Source organism: Stenella coeruleoalba (genome assembly GCF_951394435.1).
Source record: "Stenella coeruleoalba genome assembly, chromosome: 1".
Taxonomy (NCBI): Eukaryota; Metazoa; Chordata; class Mammalia; order Artiodactyla; family Delphinidae; genus Stenella; species Stenella coeruleoalba.
This window is the reverse complement of record NC_137169.1, coordinates 18,343,970-18,363,335: the sequence shown is the minus strand read 5'-3', so window position 1 is coordinate 18,363,335 and position 19,366 is coordinate 18,343,970. Positions and strand designations below refer to the sequence as shown.

At 49.7% G+C, this 19,366-nt stretch overlaps 1 protein-coding gene across 2 annotated transcripts; it reads left to right on the top strand.

Annotated features, from left to right (window-relative positions):
* Positions 1 to 1,442: 1,442 nt before the first annotated feature.
* HMGCL (3-hydroxy-3-methylglutaryl-CoA lyase) lies at positions 1,443 to 19,265 on the top strand. 2 transcript variants are annotated; one of them, XM_079903579.1, is made up of 9 exons: positions 1,443 to 1,513; positions 5,832 to 5,915; positions 7,741 to 7,848; positions 8,562 to 8,657; positions 10,373 to 10,521; positions 13,040 to 13,103; positions 14,561 to 14,749; positions 16,089 to 16,214; positions 17,417 to 19,265. In XM_079903579.1, the coding sequence occupies exons 1-9, from the start codon at positions 1,454 to 1,456 to the stop codon at positions 17,516 to 17,518; spliced, it is 978 nt and encodes a 325-aa protein (XP_079759705.1). In that variant the 5' UTR covers positions 1,443 to 1,453; the 3' UTR covers positions 17,519 to 19,265. The 2 variants fall into 2 exon arrangements, with proteins under 2 accessions (XP_079759705.1, XP_079759706.1); XM_079903580.1 differs by lacking the exon at positions 1,443 to 1,513 and adding an exon at positions 3,472 to 3,512.
* Positions 19,266 to 19,366: the final 101 nt, after the last annotated feature.

Sequence of the window (19,366 nt, the reverse complement as noted above, 5' to 3'; positions counted from 1 at the left end):
CTGCCAAAACCATCACTGGGATTTAAATAGGGATTGCAGTGAACCTGTGGATCACCTTTGGGTAGTATTAACATCCTAACAACATTAAATCTTCCAATTCATGAACATGGATATCTTTTCATTTACTTATGTCTTCTTTAGTTTCAGCAATGGTTTGTACTTTTCAGTGTACAAGTCTCAAATGTCATATTTATTTTAAATGTCATACTAGTATTTTGGGGTCAAGTTCAGCCCTCTAGCTGCAGGCTTGAGGATTCTGTCAGTAGTGCTCTGTTATGATGGAGAAAATTTTTGGTGCTGTGGAAGCGTAACAAAACCCTTATCATGTCTTGTTCTCTCCCTAGCTAAAAATCTGAGTCCCTTGAAAACAGGGACAGTGCCTTCTCTCCCTCTCCTGAGAATGCCAGTCAGTGCACTTACTAGTTGGATATCCACCCACCCAGTAACCACAGTAACTACTTACAAAATGCAAATTTGATCGTATCTTCCTGCTTAAAATCCTTCAAAAGCATTGCTATTAGGATAGCTGTTATTAACGTGTTCTCCAAAGCCCTGTGGTACAGTCCCTGTCAATCTCTCCCGTCTTAGTAGGAAGACTCCTTCTAACTCCCTGTCGGCTCTCCAGTCATTGTGGCCTTCTTTTCATCTCTCTAAAACAATGTTTTCAAACATTTCTAATTGCAGCCTACAGAAAGAATTTTATTTTATAGTGCAACCTAGTTTGTTATGCATTAACAAACAAAAGTTTTGTAAAGCAGTACAGTACCTAGCTTTACTACTTATACAATGTACTCTGATATTTTCTATTTCTTTGAAAAAGTACCCACTAAATTGATATTATTACCAATGAGGTACAACACACATTTTGAAAAACACTGCTCTGGGCATTCAATTTCTTTGCCTCGGGTCCTCTGCATATGCTATGCTCTGTCGGGAAAGTTTTTCTTGTATCCTCTTTACCTGGGTAAATTTTACTCATTCTTCAATCAAAGGATGCTTCTCTCTTTGGAGTCGACTGCCTGCATTTAAGTCCTGAAGATCGTGATGAATGAGTTAATACATGCAAATAACTCAGAACAGTGGGTGGCAAATAGTAATGCTTCATCTTATTAATGCGGAAGGTAATTCTACAACTATTCGTGTGACTGTTAATATCTGTCTTCCCACATCTCCCAGACTACAAACCCATTAAGTCAGAGACTTTGGTTAATTTTTGTTCATCTTTATAGTCCTAGCGCCTCACTTCGTCTGGCACACAAAGGGCGCGCATAAATAACGGCTAGGGAAGCACTGCCCAGAAGAAATAAAAACGTAGACAGACTGGGCACGGAGCCAGCGTAGGGCGTCATCACGGCGCTCCAGCGGCCCCGCCCCACAGGCGGGGCCCCGCCCACCTGGCTGTCGGTGGTCACGTGGGGCTCCGCTGGGCTGCCGCCGGGGAAGCTGGGTGAAGATGGCGACAGTGAAGAAGGCGCCCCTGTGGAGACTGGTGGGCTTGGCGTCCCTCCGGGCTGTAAGTGCCCCGGCCCGCCCAGGGGCGGTCCTGAAGGCACCGTGATGGTCAGGGTCGGGGGCTTGGCCCATAGCGGCTGCTCTCTGAGAGGCGAAGCCGGACAGCTCATCAGGCCAGGAGGGTTGGGAGGGCTTTGGAATCTTGGACCCTCTCTGACTCGTCCAAATCCCTTGAGGGGCATGGGGAAACTGAGGCCCAGAGATGGGGAGCGACTCGCCCGGGTCGTGGAGACCTGGGTCGCCATCCCAGGCGTCCTCATTCCCTGGCCAAGGCTCTTTCTGGTGACCCTGGCATCTGTCTCCCTGTAACTGAGCTTCAGACTTCCCCAAGTCCCTCATTAAGGAAAATCATGATTACCCTGCCAGTTCGAGTGGAGAAACCCAGGTCATCCCCCTCCGTCCGTCTCCATTTCCAGCTCTTGTTGCATTTGGGGACGCTTGGCGAGCTATCCCAGCGTGCTGAGCAGGACTTAGATCGCGTGTGGCCAGTTGTGATTCCCTTGGAATTGTACTTTGGGCCAGTTTGATCCTGGTGTTTCCACCTCTCGCCCATGCTCAGTGAGTGGAAGGAAAGTGTAGGAGACCTAATTGTATAAAGGGTTGAATACATTGTGTTGGGTAAAGCTCGAGCTGAGATGTCCCAGTGGTACTGAAGCCACTTTTGCGGTTGAGTGACAGGTCTCTAAACCCTGGTTTTCTTGATCTATGACATGAGGAAAGATTACCTCAGGGTTGGTTTGGAGATTAAGGAAAACGTAAGTAAAGCATTTAACATTGCTCTAGCTCTTAGTAAGTGATTGCTCAGTTGTTGCCTTAGAGTTTAGGAGGAGTTTAAACTGGTAAAAATTACACTGCCTTGGCACTAGGGGCCCCTCTCAGAAAACCACTTCAGTGTCTACTAGACCACCTTCCCCCACCGATTGCTCATTGCAAATAAATCCAGTAAGTCCAGCTTGAAAAGTTAAGAAAATTAAATGAGATGGTGGATGTAAATGTGATTTGAAAAAATTCCTGGTGTAATGAAATGCTGGTAGTAGGCCCTCCCTCCATGGGGTAACTTACACAGACTTGATGTCAGAACCAGACGGTTAAATCCAAACTTCCTCACTTCCTACCTGTGTGATTTGGGGTTTTCTGAGGCTGTTTCCTCCTCTATGGAATTGGAATAGTGATAGTTCCTGTCATGTAGGGACTAAATGAGGTGCTGATGTCTGGAAGTTAGCACTGGGCTTTAGTCAGTTTTAGCTGTTGATAAAGGTACCATAGCTCAGGAGGCTGTGGCCCAGGATTTGTGTGGTTAGAGGGGATTATTTCTATGCAGAACTTTACAGAGGGAATGAATTGGGTGTTTAACCAAGGCGAGAGAAGACTGGGGGAGACCGAAGGGTGGCAGAGGCAACATGGCGTAGGGGTTAAGAGCATAGGCTCTAGATCCACACTGCGGGGTTCAGATACGAGCTCAGTGACTAGCTAACCATGTGACCTTGGGAAAATTACTTAATCTCCTTGGACTTCAGATTTCTCACAGTAAAATGGGGATTATAATAGTTCCTACCTAATAAGGTTGTTGAGAGGATAATATGGGTTAATATGTAAAAGGCTCTTTTAAGTGCCTGGCAAATAGTAAATGCTTCAATAATAGTAAATGCTTGTTTTGTTGTTAGTATGAAGTGTTGTTATGGGGAAGGAAGTAGAATTGAGTTTATTCTGTTCTCATAAAAGGAACTTGGAAACAGGTTTTACATTCTTTCAACAACATTCACTGGTTATTTATTGAGCCCATATTAGGTAGCAAGGCCTTGGAAAGATAACAATGAATAAAACAAAGTCCCTGCCTCATGGAGCTTACATTCCAGTGCGATCCTTTTAGGGTAATGTACCAGCAGAGGCTCAACATACCTTTTGGAGGGATATTCAACTTGCAGGGACCTTCCAACCTAGCCTATTGACATCCATTAGTCTCTAGGAAGCTTTACTGGCTAAAAGCAAAGCCAATTCAGGTGAGTTGTTTAAGTTCCAGCTGATTCATAGCTGGGAATATTTCCTTCCTTAAGGGTTTCAGGAATTTGGGATCCTTGTCAGATTCCCAGTACCCCTCTCCCCTTGCCCCATTGCAATATGTTTATCCAGAGCAAATCTGGTAAAATGTAATTAATTTAAACAGTATTAAGTAGTACTAAGAAGAATAGAGGAAAGAGGGGAAAAAAGCCTTGTATTACTCGGTGGTGGTGGGGAGGGGGAGATTTCCCATAGAGGACTTTATATAGGACAGACTTTACACAGAGGAGACTCGGGGCCTTTTTTTAATGTCTTCAACTGCTGAAGGTTTTATCTCCTCTCAGACTCACTCTCCTTGTCATCACCCAGCCTATGATTATAAGAGAACAGAGCCTCGTCCATCCCCACAACCCCACAAAGTCCAAGACTGCTTCTCACCACACTCAGTAGTTGCCCTCCTCTGGGGCAGGTATGCCCTTCATGCATTTATCTGTTGTTTTAATAACTATTTAATGAGTGCCTCCTTTGTGCCAAGCACAGTGTCAAACGTGAGAGGAAGTGGAGGTTACGACAGAGTCGCTCATAGAGCATACATTCTACTGGAGGAATCATTGAGCAGGCATTATTTGCAGTGCTCTCAAGGGAGTCATTATAGTCCTGAAATAGAAAATAATGAGGGTGAGGGGATTGGCAGCTTTACAAAGGGTAGTCAGAGGGGCCTATCTATGACTGAAAGATGAGAGGGAGCCAGATGTGGGAAGGGCCAGGTGAAGAGCATCCTGGGCAGAGGAACTGTAAGCCCTGAGGCCCTGCTATGGGAGAAAGGCTGGTGGGTCTGGAGTATAGTGACCCATCTGAGGGGTGAGTGCAGAACAGTAGGAACCAGTAATGAGTTCTCGGAGATTGGCAGGAGTCAGATGAGAAGAATCTTATAGGCTATGGTGAGTGGGAAAGGAATGAGTCAAGTTTCTGGCTTAGGCAACAGGGTGTATGTGATGCTTCTTACTGAGATAGGAAGACTCAAGTCGGACTGGGCTTTAGGAGTAATTAAAGTTCTGTTTAGGGACATCTGTGTTTGAGAGCACAAATGGGTTTGTTTAAAAAAACCTAGGGACTTCCCTGGTGGTGCAGTGGTTAAGACTCCGCACTCCCAATGCAGGGTGGCCCGGGTTCGATCCTTGGTCAGGGAACTAGATCCCACATGCATGCCGCAACTAAGAAGCCCATATGCCGTAACTAAGGAGCCGGTGAGCCACAACTAAGACCCAGTGCAACCAACTAAATAAATATTTTTTAAAAATAATTAAAAAAAATAAAAACCTAAATGCTCAACTGTCAGGTGGTTGGAAATGGGTCTAGACTAAAGGAGAGTTGGAAATGGCCCTGTACTGGGAGCATGAATCACTTACTCCAGAGGTCCCCAACCCTCGGGCCATGGACCAGCATCGGTCTGTGGCCTGTTAGGAACCAGGCCGCACAGCAGGAGGTGAGCGATGGGCAAGTGAGCGAAGCTTCATCTGCCGAATCACTCCCATTACCGCCTGAGCTCCGCCTCCTGTCAGATCAGCGGCAGCATTAGATTCTTACAGGAGCGTGAGCCCTACTGTGAACTGCACATGCGAGGGATCTAGGTTGCTCGCTCCTTGTGAGAATCTAATGCCTGATGATCTGATGTGGAGCTGAGGCGGTGATGCTAGCGCTGGGGAGCAGCTGCAAATACAGATTATCATTAGCAGAGAGGTTTGACTGCACAGAGACCATAATAAATCAGTTGCTTGCAGACTCATATCAAAACCCTATCAGTGAGTGGCAAGTGACAAACTGCATCTTATGGAGTAGACTGGACATAAGCCACACACTTCAAGTGTCACTGTCTCCCATCGCCCCCAGATGGGACCATCTAGTTGCAGGAAAACAAGCTCAGGGATCCCACTGATTCTGCATTACGATGAGTTGCATAATTATTTCAGTATATATTACAATGTAATAATAGAAATAAAGTGCACAATAAATGTAATGTGCTTGAATCGTCCCGAAACCATCCCCTCCCCCCCCCACAGTCCGTGGAAAAATTGTCTTCCACGAAACCAGTCCCTTGTGCCAACAAGGTTGGGGACTGCTGTCTTATTCTATTCCTGTTTCTAAGTGAATTTTTTTTGTTGTTCTTGATTCTAAAACAGAGCAAATGTGAATTAAAGGGTGAGAAATATTGCTTCTTGTCTCAGCATTAGTGAAGATGGATACATTCTTTCAGATTTGCCCCCCTGGAGAATTGTGACAATTTCCTCCTGTTACTTTTTGTTTCCTCTTTTAAACCAAAGGTTAGCACCTCATCTGTGGGTACTTTCCCAAAGCAAGTGAAAATTGTGGAAGTTGGTCCCCGAGACGGACTACAAAATGAAAAGGTAAGGCTGGAAATCAACCAAAAAAGTTTTTGCAGGCTTCGAGAGTTCCATGTGGGGGGTGCAGAACTATACCCAACTTAGGGCCGGGTCAGGGAGGCCAGGCAGGCACCTGTGACAGTTCAGCCACAAGTGTTGTGACCCCGGGTCCACCTTAAGGCCCTGTGGGGGGGGGGGGACGGTAAGTGCTGCGGGAGCGCAGAGGGAAGGTGAGGGCGTGCCTTTGATCCAGCAATTGCACATAAGGGGATTTGTCCAAAGGAAGTCATGAAAGTCACATGCAAAGATTTAGCCTTGCGGATGTTCCTTAAAACCCTGTTGTAACAGCAGAACAGTTGGAAACAACCTAAATGTTCAGTAGGAGGAAAGATAACTCAAATACATTAATGACTTCATAAAATGGAATATTGTGAAGCCGTTAATAATATAGGAGTATATTAAGATGTAATCAGATTATAAGAGAGTGTCTCTCTCTCTCTCTATATATATATATATATTTAATCTTATACTTTTGTGTAAGAAACAAAAAAATTTATATATGTGTGGGAGCACCTGCCTAGAAAAGGATCATAGAACAGTGCTGTCCAGTAGAACTTCCTGTGAAGACAGAAGTGTTCTAGGCTTGAGCTGTCCCGTACAGTAGCCACTAGACACTTGTAGCTGTTGAGCACTTGAAATGTGACTAGTGTGGCTGGGAATTGAATTTTTTAATGTAATTTTAATTAATTAAAATTTAAATAGCCACGTATGGCTCATGTCTAATGTACTAGACTGCACAGATCTAGAAAGTTACCTGTCAGGGTATTAAGAGTGTTATCTCTGGGAGGTTTTAAGGGTGGTTTTCTTTTGTTTTTGGCATGTTTTTCTGAAATAATCATATATTAATTATTTTTTCAATAAGAAAACCTCTTTAAAAATTTTTTTTTTAAAGCATGATCAGCCTACCTTTAATAGTGAGTGTTGGTTGGAAACAATAAGCTGTAAGCTCTCTGAGGACAGGATCATGTCTGTTCTGCTCACCGCTGTATCTGTGGCTCCTAGCACAATCCTTGGAACATAGAAGGCTCTCAAAAATTACTTGTGGAATAGATTAAATTAAAGCAGTGGGAGAGAAATTGGGGGTGGAAGGGCCTGGCGAGAAGGACTTGGAGTTTTAGGATTTTTGACCTAATCCTGTAAGTACTAGGGAGCCATGGAAGGCTTTTGAGCAGGAGAGTGAGATAATGGAGACTGTGTTTTAGAAGGATTCCTGTGTGGGAGGAATTGGTAGAGTGACTGTGACCATGCCATAACATACATGGGATAATGACGGTAGATTTGGAGCTAGGAGTCCACAGAGTCTGGTGAGCAGCTAGACATGGTGAGGGACAGAGAAGCAGCAGGCTGATCATGTGAGGATGAGCTCCTGTGCCAGCTGAGAGACAGAAGGGGATGGTGTGACCCTTTGGAGGCCACATCTCATAGGACCCAGAAGGTTAGTCATCTCTGCCCTTTCAGGCCATGGCACTTTGTTTATGATGGGGTCATAAAGCAACAAAAATTTAGTTTAAAAGCCTGTATGACAGGAAAATATTGTCTCCATGTCAGTATTAACTCATTTTCAAGTGAGAAACTGCTTCCACTGCAAAATGCTATCTGTAGAATTCGAAGACAAGCCTTGTTCTGCACCTGTTGGCCAGGATTACATGTGAATTCATGATAGTGTTTGAAAGTTGAGATAGTGAAGTGCTTGCTGTAGTAAAAGCTTTGAACTAACAGGCTGCATTCTGAGACCATTTAATTACTGACTTTGCCAACCTGTCTTTTCTGGTTTTTCTCTGCATTACAGAATATTATACCTACTCCAATGAAAATCAAACTGATAGACATGCTTTCCGAAGCAGGACTCCCTGTTATAGAAGCCACCAGCTTTGTGTCTCCCAAATGGGTTCCCCAGGTGAGCCCCAGCCCTCAGGCATGTCTCAGATGAGAGGGATGTAAAGTTTTGCACTTGCCCTGCAAGTCAGTAGAAGTCAGGAACGTAGGTTTCCAGGTCTCTGGCTTTGAGAGCTCTCTGTGCTTCACAGTAGCATGTGCAGCTAAAGAGCACGCCCCGGGAGGCAGGTGGCTTGGATTCAGTCTGGGCCCTGCCCCGACTTGCATGGTGAGCTTGGTGAGGCCTTCCCCTCTCCAGCTTCAAGATGACCTCTCAGGTCTCTTCTGGCTCTAAGAAGTCTAGAATCTCTAGGCCTGTCTAGAGGTGTGGCTTCTGCGTTTGTGAAGGGGAAAGACTGGCGACTCCTGCTTCACAGAGATAGTCAAGTGGGAAGAAAGATCCTGTTCCAACTGAGTTACATGGCACTGAGCACAGTGCCGGGCTCGGAGCACATTCTCAGCAAATGGCTACAAGTACCATTGCTGCTGTTGCTCCTTATGTCGAGTTGACAGTGTTAGCCATATGGAGAGACTGGGGATCTCACCCAGGCCAAGGAGCCTTCTCGCTCATCAGCAGTCAAACAAACAGTAAGAGCGTTGGGGAGACTCAGCTCTGCAAAAGGACTCATTCTGCAAGGGTCCTGGAGAACAGAGATTTTGTGCTAAAACGTTTTTCTCTACCTAAACTCTGCCTGCCCTTGGTGGTGACTTGGCAGTGTCTCCTTTGGCTCTCAGATGGCTGACCACGCTGAAGTCATGAAGGGCATCCAGAAATTTCCTGGCATCAGCTACCCAGTGCTGACCCCAAATTTCAAAGGCTTCCAGGCAGCGGTAAGAGACCTGTTTTCGGTGGGGGCCCCTGAAATGAGATTGATGGCATTGGCCTCTGTCTTGTCCCTGGGCTCAGTCCCTGTCCCAGGATTTCTGTCTGAATGACTTGTCTCCAGCAGTAATGGGCACCGTCAGACAGACCTGGGGGCAGTCCTGGCACCGCCACTCCCAGCTCTCTGATCTTGACAAGCTGCTAAACCTCTCTGAGCCTCAGGTTCTGCCTATAAAATAAGGTTAATGATGGTACCTAACATTGTGAGGATTTCAGAAGATAGGATGCACATGAGTTGCTTAGTAAGAGCCTGGTAGAAGATAAGTGCTTAATAAATGTTAGCTCTTGTTGTTGTTGCCCATCTCCTCTTTAAAAAAAGGTGATTGAGCTCTCCACAAGAGTTAAAGGTGGTTGCTAGTATCTGTCAACTTGCTTATAATTTTACATGAGAACGTCATTGGAGATGTTGATTCCGAATTTAGGCAAAAAGCTTCTTTTAAGAGTGACTTCCAGGGCTTCCCTGGTGGCGCAGTGGTTGAGAGTCCGCCTGCCAATGCAGGGAACACGGGTTTGTGCCCCGGTCTGGGAGGATCCCATATGCCACGGAGCGGCTGGGCCTGTGAGCCATGGCTGCTGAGCCTACGCGTCCGGAGCCTGTGCTCTGCAATGGGAGAGGCCACAACAGTGAGAGGCCCGCGTACCGCAAAAAAAAAAAAAAAAGAGTGACTTCCAGGATGGTGACTGCAGCAGCAGTGTTGGTTCTTGGGGAAGGCCAAGGCTTCTTTTTTATTGAGATATAATTCACTGTATTAACTTCCTAGGGCTGCCATTATAAAATATGGAAAAACTAGGTGGCTTAAAACAATAGAAATGTATTCTCTCACAGTTCTGGAGGCTAGAAGTCCTAAATCAAGGTGTCAGTAGGGTTGGTTCCTTCTTTTTTTTTAAAATTTATTTATGTATTTATTTTTGGTTGCGTTGGGTCTTCGTTGCTGTGCGTGGGCTTTCTCTAGTTGCGGCGAGCAGGGACTACTCTCTGTTCTGGTGCGCAGGCTTCTCATTATGGTGGCTTCTCTTGTTGCAGACCATGGGCTCTAGGCATGTGGGCTCAGTAGTTTTGGCTCACGGGCTCTAGGTGTGTGGGCTCAGTAGTTGTGGCTTGGGGGCTCTAAAGTGCAGGCTCAGTAGTTGTGGCTCACGGTCTTAGTTGCTCCGTGGCATGTGGGATCTTCCCGGACCAGGGCTCGAACCTGTGTCCCCTGCGTTGGCAGGTGTATTCTTAACCACTGCGCCACCAGGGAAGCCCAGGTTGGTTCCTCTGAGGTCTCTGAGAGAGAATCTTTCCACGCCTCTCTCCTAGTTTCTGGTGATGATTGGCAATCCTCAGTGTTCCTCCGCTTTTAGGTGCGTCACTCCAGTATCTGCTTCCCCCTCGCTGGCCTTTCCTCTGTGTCTGTCTTCACATGGGCGCAATCGTATAAGGGAAGAGGGACTAATATGACTTCATCTTAGCTAATTACATCTACAGTGACCCTATTGCCAAACAAGGTCACGTTCTGAGGTACTGGGGGTCAGCATTTCAACATGTCTTTGGGAAGGACACAAATCAACTTATAATATTCATATATCATAAAATTCACCATTAGACAAAGGTTTTTGCCACTCTGTGTGGGTATTCCTTGAAGAGAAAAATGCTGAAAGGAATCCACCTGGCCGTTGGCAGGTTGCTGCCGGAGCCAAGGAAGTGGCTGTCTTTGGAGCTGCCTCCGAGCTCTTCAGCAAGAAGAACATCAACTGCTCCATAGATGAGAGTGTGCAGCGGTTTGACGAAATCCTGAAGGCAGCTCGGGCAGCCAGTATCCCTGTGCGGGGGTGAGTCTGACCACATTGGTGCTGCCTCTATTTCCTCAGTACCATTCTGGAATAGGGCCAGGCTCTAACTCCAGTGACCATGCCTCACAGACTCCTTATCCTGGGTGCAGGCAGCCCAAGGTCCACACCCAGACATCTTTTCCCAAGTAAATTTGGTCAGAAGAAATCCTGGCAAGTGCTTTCTCCAAACCTGATTTTTGGGTCAGTTCACCAGAGGAATCTAGCAGGACAGACACTAAACAGGGTTTGTGGAGGTCAGTTTAATCCTGGCTCCACCACCAACTCTTCACACATCCCTGAGGAATCCCCTCGGCCTCTAAGACGTCTCCGACATCACGTCTTTAATAGCAGTAGTGACAGGCGTTGTCCCTGTATTATCTAATTGTAGCCTCACAATCGCCCAGCAAGGAGGCCTCTGTCCCCACTTCCAGATGACAAAACTGAGGCTCAGGAAGGATGAAGAGTCTGCTGTAAGGTCACACAACAAACTGCAGCCAGAATGCTGTTTCAGAAGTACACATCTGATCACATCACTCCCTGGTTAAAAACCTGTCAGTGACTCATCAACTCCAGACTTTTCAACGTGGTTTACAAGCCCCTGCGTTTTTCAGCCCCTGTCACTCTCTGCAGCTCACATCCCTCTTCTGGCCCTGCTTCCTCAGCACACTGCATTCCAGCCAGCTGGAATTTCTTTCCATTTGTCACATGGCCCAGTTCTCTCCTGCCTCTGGGCCTTTGCACGTGCTTTCTGTAGACTCAGGACACTCCTCCTTCTACATCCTACTTGTCAGGGCTAACTCCTGCTCATCTCAGGTCCTCTCATGGATGCCAGTTTCTCCACGAAGCTTTCTCTTCCCTTAGGTGGAGTTGGTGTCCCTCCTCTGGGCTCCCAGAGTCCCCTGAACATCCTCTAACAAAGCACTTACCTGCTTGTTAAATTCTCCTCTGCCTCCCATCCCCCACTAGACTCTGCTCTCCGTGAGGGCAGAGCCCACCTCAGTCCCTGCTGTACTCCCTCTCCCAGCTCTGGGCCTAGCACATAGTAGGTGCTCAGGAACCGACAGGCGGATAGATGGATGGGGAAGCAAGGGCATGTCAGGTCTTCCTGACTCCCAAGCCTGTGCTCTTTCCTCAGTATTCCTTTAGCTTTTCTGTGCTCAGCAGTGATTGGAGAGTAAGAAGAAGGATTAAGATGGAAAAATACACTGAGATGTTTGAGTCTGAAATGTATTTATCCAGCAGACATTTATTATGCCTCATAATATGCAGAGTACTTTGTAAGACTCTAAAAGGTTTTAATGGAGCCTCAGCCTGAATGGGTGGGTGGACATAGAAACTGGCTACACCCAAGATCCAGACTCCTCACCGTAACTCGCAAGACCCCACGATCAGGCCGGTGGCCTCCTCTCCAACCTCATGTTGTACTTCTTTGCCCCTTGCTGCCCATACCTCAGCTGTTTTGTCCTTTGTTCTGTGTCTTGAACACACCTACTCTTCGGTCTCAGGGACTCTACACTGGTTCTTCTCTCTGCCCGGAACACGGCTCTCCCCCCATCTCAGCTCCAGCTTCGCGTCCTCACAGAGGTCTTCCTGGGCCATCCTACTGTTGTTGGCCTCCTCTGGTTGCTCCTGTCACACTACCCTTGTCTTTCCTTCATAGCACGTCACTTTTTGAGATTATGTCCTTCCCTTATTAAACTGTTTGTTTGTTTGTTTGTTTGCTGTACGCGGGCCTCTCACCGCTGCGGCCTCTCCCATTGCGGAGCACAGCCTCCGGACGCGCAGGCTCAGCGGCCATGGCTCACAGGCCCAGCCGCTCTGCGGCATGTGGGATCTTCCCGGACCGGGGCACGAACCCGTGTCCCCTGCATCGGCAGGCGGACTCCCAACCACTGCACCACCAGGAAAGCCCTAGATCACTCTTTTATCGCTGTCTCCCTACCTGAAACCTTAAGCTCCGTGGCAGTGGGGATCTTTTCAGTCTTGCTCACTGCGCTTCCCCAGTGCCTGGCACACTGTGGGCAGCTCAGTATATATCCGTTGAATAAATGAGTGTTTGAACCCTCTGGCCACTCAGCCGGAGCAGCCGGTCCCTTGGCCCTCGGCTGGCCCAGCTTTTTCGTTCCCGCTTTGCTTTCACCCGTCCTTAGTCCTCTCCCGAGCATGGCCCCACTCCATGCGGCTCCGCTGGCTGCCCATAGTGCCCTCTTTGGCTTCTCCTCCCCCTTGGTTGCCTGGCTGCCTCTCTGTGTGTCGCCTGCTTCCTGAACTACAGGCCTGTTAGTTTCTTGCCCTCCCTGCTGTGGCGCTGCACTGCCCGCCCCTGGCACTGAGCAGCACTGCCTTCGCCCGCTCGCCGGCACTGAGCTAGCCTCTCAGCCAGGCCCGTGGCCTCCCGCCTGGCTTCAGGTTTGGGTGCAGGCTAACCAGGGATGTGTGTCGAGCAGCCGCCCTGCCCCAGCTCTGCTGGCCAAAGAGCCCGGGGGCGTTGACACCAATCCTCCCTGTTTTCCCACAGGTACGTCTCCTGTGTGCTCGGATGCCCCTACGAAGGGAAGATCTCCCCGGCTAAAGTAGCTGAGGTGTGTGTGGGGGGGGGGGATTTTGTGAGCGTTGGCTCCCGTGCCTGCCCCTGAGTGCATAGGTTGCTCTCGCCACACTTTCATGGTGGGTCACGGATTTCATTTCTTTGCCCAGCTCCTTCATTAAGCCCCTCTGAGAGCACAGCCCTGTGCTCACCCCTGGAGGGCCACCTCCTAGCCTGGCATGGAGTCTCCGAAGCCCCTGCCCTCTACCCCAGGGTGAAAGCCCCTGACTCAGTTTCCAGTCTGGTCAGTGGACAGGTGATGTGAGGTGAGAATCCTCTGCAGAGGGGTTCCTTGTAGTGGTTGGAGAGGCCATTGACATCCTCTGAGAATAACACAGGGCGGGAAATGAACTTGAACAGCCCAAGAACTTATGTCATTTTGTCCTCAAAAGCACCCAGCAAATTTGGTGTTATTGTTATTCCATTTTACAGTTGAGGAAACAGACTAACTTGCCATGCAGGTTGCAAATGGTGAAACCAGGTCTCAACCCCCATCTGCGTACCTCTAAAGCCCTCTTGCTCTTCCCACACACCAGGTAGCACCCGGAAATGAGCATTGCTAACAGTAGCAACTGCTTATTGAGAGTGGCTGCTGTCGTCCAGAATCTCAGCCTCCTGTTGCCGCCAGTCCTCCCTGTATCCCTGCAAAGGCTCGTCACTGTTTTTCAGAAGCAGAAATTGAAGCTCAGGAAACTTAGGTCCGTTGCCAAGGTCCCATAGCTAGTGAGCAGCGGAACTGGGGTTTCACTTCAGCATCACGTCACTCCCGAGCCTGCCGCTTCTGCTGCACCCTCTGCCGCCCACTGGCTGCCATGGCTCCTTGTCATTCTGCCCACATGGGCAGTCGCGGAGGGGGCTCACCGATTTCTTTATCCATCAGACCACCGTTGAGTATCACCACGTCCCTGACCCCACCTCCGCCTTCCTCCCCCTTCTCCAGCACAGCAGTGTGGAGCAGCGTCTCCTCAGGTGGGGCATATACTGCTCTGGTTTTGCAGTGATTTTAGGGGTTGACAAATGCGCTTCTAAAAATTTTAATAGTTATGTACTTCTCTTAAAAATATATAACTAGCACCCCAGACCCATGATTTCACACATCTTCCTACCAAGGACAGAGCTACGCGAAAGGAATCAGCTCTACTGATTCTGGCCCCTGGGTCTGACACAGGGTGTGAAGGTGGTTAAGTGGAGGACTGGATGGAGTTTGAGGCACGCACAGGAGGAAAGCACAGGGGTTGGGGCCCCAGGGCCCGCGCCCAGTGGCCAGCTCTGCTCCTTACGTCCCAGTCTCCTGACGAGTAGAAGGAGGATCGTCATTCCCACTCATAAAGTTGTAAGGAGTCTGTGGTCTGGTAGGAATTTAGCGTCTCACACGTGGAGGTGTTCTGCGTAGGCTAAGGACCCCTGGCTTGAGGAATCTGGGGTCCTCCAAGCGCCTGCTTGTTTCCCCAGGTTGCCAAGAAGATGTACTCAGTGGGCTGCTATGAGATCTCTCTGGGAGACACCATTGGCGTGGGCACCCCTGGGATCATGAAGGATATGCTGTCCGCTGTCATGCATGAGGTGCCAGTGGCTGCCCTGGCTGTCCACTGCCATGACACCTATGGCCAGGCCCTGGCCAACACCTTGATGGCCCTGCAGGTAATCAGGGCATGTCCCAGAGTAGAGGCACATGTCCATTCTCCTGAAGGGTATGGTGGCAGGACAGCTATGTTCCGTTTATTCTTTCAGCAAGCGTTCACTGTGCTGAAGGCCCACACCTGTGTGCCAGGCCGCGGGCTGGCCATGGCGGACACAAACACGTGACCCTGCCCTAAAAGTGCCTGCATCTGTCTGTTAGGAGAGACAGTCGAGAATCAGGTGACAGTCCTAATGCACTGTGACAGATGCCACGCAGGGAGGAAGCCTGGGGCTCGGCAAGGCCCCAGTCCCAGCTGGGGAGGTCAGGGAGGATTTGCCAGGGGAGGCCTGAAGGACACGAAAAAGTTAAGCAGTTGAAAAAGGGAAGCGGAAAGGTGACCAGGCAGCACTGCATTGTAAGACTAAGGTGGGGTCAGGGAGGACTCAGGTGCCCCGGCCCTGCCCTAGCACACAGGGCTGTGAGTGCGCGTGCGTGTGCCTGTGTGTAGCGAGAGCGGGCAGGAAGTAGGGAGGGAGGCAGAGGTCACTCAGAGGGAGAACCTTTAATGCTGTTCCCCAAAGATTGGACTAAGACCTCAGATTGGGTTTCTTTTGAGGCTTGCTTCTTGCGGGCTGGCCCAGAATGAGGGTCCCGTGGCCCAGCAGCCCCTTAGACAGAAATTTCCGAGTGTCTGACCACAGGCTGCCTTGCTGTAGTGATAGTCTGAGTCCAGCCGGTTGTCTTTAGGTTAGCTAGAGCAATCCAGGGCCACCTTATTTTTTCCCCTCTTTCTAGTTCTCATGTTACCTCCTTGAGGCTCATGTCTTTAAGCCAGATGATTCTATTACCTTCTGGGTCTGTTTTCTCAGAGTTGAGGTTTAAGGAGAGAGGAGAAAGTGAAACAGTCATATTAGGAAAGTGGGGCGACTGACCTAGAGAAATGGGATAGGCCCCTGTGGGGTTAGAGGCTTGATGTGGGGTGAGGGAGTGGGAGCGGGGGTGAGTGAACACAGTAAGCAACAGGGGTCTGAAACCTCAACAGTGGGAGAGGGTTAGTTTAGGTCGGTGATCGGGAAGGGCCCCTCTGAGGAGGTGGCTTTTAGGCTGAGAAGGAGAAGGTGAGGAGTTGACCATGAAAGGAAGGAGGGTGGATATTCCTGGCAGAGGAAACAGTGTAGCATAAAAGACTCACACTGTTTTAGGAACTAAAAAGAGGAACAGTTTCTTTCAGTGGGATTTTCACGTCGACAGAATCATAAGCCAAAGAATTTCAGGCAGCAGATGGTAGGTTTACAAGAACCGGCTTTGTAGGCTCTGGTCCCCACAGTGACAGCCATGTTTCACCATCCTTGTTTGCAGATGGGAGTGAGTGTTGTGGACTCTTCTGTGGCGGGACTTGGAGGCTGTCCCTATGCACACGGAGCATCAGGAAACTTGGCCACCGAGGACCTGGTCTACATGCTGGCCGGCTTGGGCGTTCACACGGTAATGTCACCTGCCTCCTGGTGGCGGCAGCCCTGAACTGACCAGAGCTCTGCCTAAAGCCGGAAGACAGAAGCTGCTGGGTTTGTTCAGGGTTTTTGTGGTGGTGCTGGTGCAGTTAAGAGAAGGGTGCCAAGGGATTAGGGCCGTTCTGTCATATGTTTTGGGATAACAGCGTGGCAGATGGAGGCCACGAGGAGGCAGGCCCTCAGTGTGAGGGGGCACGGGGGTGTAGGGAAAGAGCCCTGAAAGGGTAAAGCCATGACCTGAAGCGAGTCAGTTTCCTCTGGACCTTTGTTTTGTTCTCTGAAAAATGAGGGCAGCAGAATTAGCCCCCCAGGGCTCTGCCGGAGTCAGTAAGGGCCCTCAGTGTGGGTTGGAAGCAGTGTAGCATCTGTGCTTTTGGATTAGACAGAACTGGGTTTAAAACCTAGTCCTGTCACTCACAGGCTGTGTGACCTGACAGATTACTTCACAGCTCTGGGCCTAGGAAATGGGAATAATAACAGCACCTATCTCACAGAGTCATTACGAGGATAAGAAAATGTGGAATGCTTGGCCCAGAGCTAAGCAGATAGTACGCATCAGTAAATAGCTATTGTTATCAAGAGGTTTTCTGTGTGGTCCCTTAAGTTGGTGGTTTTTTTTTTTTTTAATTTTTCACTTATTTATTTTTGGCTGCGTTGGGTTACGTTGCAGGGTTTCTCTAGTTGTGGGGAGCGGAGGCTACTCTTCGTTGCAGTGCGCGGGCTTCTCATTGTGGTGGCTTCTCTTGTAGCGGAGCACGGGCTCTAGAGCGCCGCCTCAGTAGCTGTGGCTCGCGGGCTTAGTTACTCTGTGGCATGTGGGATCTTCCCAGACCAGGGATCGAACCTGTGTCCCCTGCACTGGCAGGCAGATTTTTATCCACTATGCCACCAGGGAAGCCCTTAATTGGTGTTTTTACTCCTGTTTCTCTCTGCCTCACGGTCCTTGCTTCAGTATTCAGTGTTTGACCACGGTGGGCCAGGCCTGTGCTAGACTCTGGAGCTGGAGAGCCCCACATGCCACGAGGACACCACCTCACAGGCAACTGGTATTCCGTCGTCAGAGGAACAAGGGCCTGGTTGTCTTCACCCTTACACAGTTTTCTGTCCAGTCTGATGTTTCCCTGGGTGTTGAGGGCATGTCGTGACTTACTGCATCCTCTAACTTGTTTCTCAAAGGGTGTGAACCTCCAGAAGCTCCTGGAAGCTGGGGCCTTTATCTGTCAAGCCCTGAACAGAAGAACCAGCTCCAAAGTGGCTCAGGCTACCTGTAAACTGTGAGCCCCTTGCCCCCCAAAGCCCTGGGGACTGTGTGGGAATAGGGATATGTGTGGATGACTCACAGATGGGCATGTGGAAATGGGAATGAAATCAACAGGAGTAGGCACCTCACTGCCAGCTCTGCACCTAGATCTCTCCTGGCGGAAAGGAGGTGGACTGGAGTTGCCTGGCCTCAGGCCCTCCCTGCCTGACCTGAGGATGAGTAAGAGACTTGGGCAGCTGGAGGTCTCCCTTCACCATGGACCCAAAGGCCCAGGAGTTGGATGCCTAAAGGCACTTGGGAACCCAATTCTCTGACTTGGGTTGATCCTCAAGTCTCATCTCTGGGTGAATCCTGCCAGTTGGCCACTCTGCACAGCCTGATGCTGCCATGTCCTCGGGGCCATCGCTCGCTGACTTTGTAGGGCAAAGGGGCAGGGAGGAATTTTTCCCTCAGCTGGCAGAGGGCATTTGGTGAAGGGGTGAGGGCTGAGCTGTGGTGGCCACCTGCCAACTCCAGCACCTCTGGAAAATCTCCACTTTGAACATGATTGTTGAAAGCAGCTTATGTAATTAAAGGTTTAATGACATAACCATTCCAGTGTTCTGTTGTACAGATGTGTGTACATAGGGAAGAGGGAATAAAGCATCTTTTCAACATTTCCTCTAAGAGGAAAACACAGACTTCAGTTTATTAATCTCTGAATTTTCTCCCTCTTTCCCTTCTTGAGAATTGGGGAGGTCGATGGTAATGACAGCGCTGACCAGAGCACCCTGGGGAGGTTGTTTCTGAGGCTCGTGGCTCTGTGACCTGGGCTGTTGCACAAGGTCCTCTGGGCCTGGGCACGTGCAGCTCTGGGCGCACTCAGCTCTCGGGACCTCAGCCTCTCCTGCCTGTCAGCGTCCTTGCTGGACTCGGGCAGGCCCAGGGCACTCAGGCTGTGGGACACACGTGTGCATTTCTTCCTTTGCTCGGGTTTCATCATTCAGTATGTCATGCCTTTATACACATCATTCCTTAGCCCTCCCTTTATTTTAAACAAAAACAGAACACCATTTTCTAACGTACTATTATGGTAGGCAGCGTGCAAACCGTTCCAGGCTGACCGCAATTGGCGCTGTAATTCCTGTTTTAGTTTTAGGGCTCCCTTAGCGGTATTTTAAAAAAAAAAATATCTAATCTAACCATCTTATCTATCTAATCTAATCCAGCTACGCCGGGTCTATCTATCTAATCTAATCTATGCCTGGTCTTCGTTGCTGCGTTCGGGATCTTTAGGTGCGGCATATGGACTTCTTAGTTGCAGCATGCATGCGGGATCTAGTTCCCCGATCGAACCGCGGGCCCCCTACATTGGGAGCACGGAGTCTTACAGGACCGACAGAGAAGTTCCCTTTGGCGGGTTTTTAAACTAGACTTTCCAGAACGGCAGCTTCTGGGCGACCCCTACCCGTTCCCGTCCTTCGGCGCCGTCCCTCTCGCCTCTGTTCCAGGCAGCCATCTGCTTCATGCCAGGGTTACTAAAAAGAAAGAGTTTGGCAGCTGCGAAAACAGTGGAAAACCTGCGGGCGAGCGTGGAGCCGCGGTCTTCGGCCCCGCGCTTGGCTGTGGCTCCCGCCGCGGGACGGCTGCCGGGCGCCCCTGAGAAGCCCCATCTCCTGGGGCGCGGCGCCTGTCTCCCGTGGTCGGGACAAGCGCTGGCGCCTGGGCTCGCGGGCGCGGCTCCGGGCCGTGCCGTGCCTTCCTCCGCCCACCGCCCAGGCACGGGTCGGTACCGCCCTCTGCGGGACGTGCCGCGCAGGCGTCCTGAAGACGTAGCTTCCTTGGTCCTCCCGGCGCCCCGTACTGCGGTCTCCCCGCTGACACGT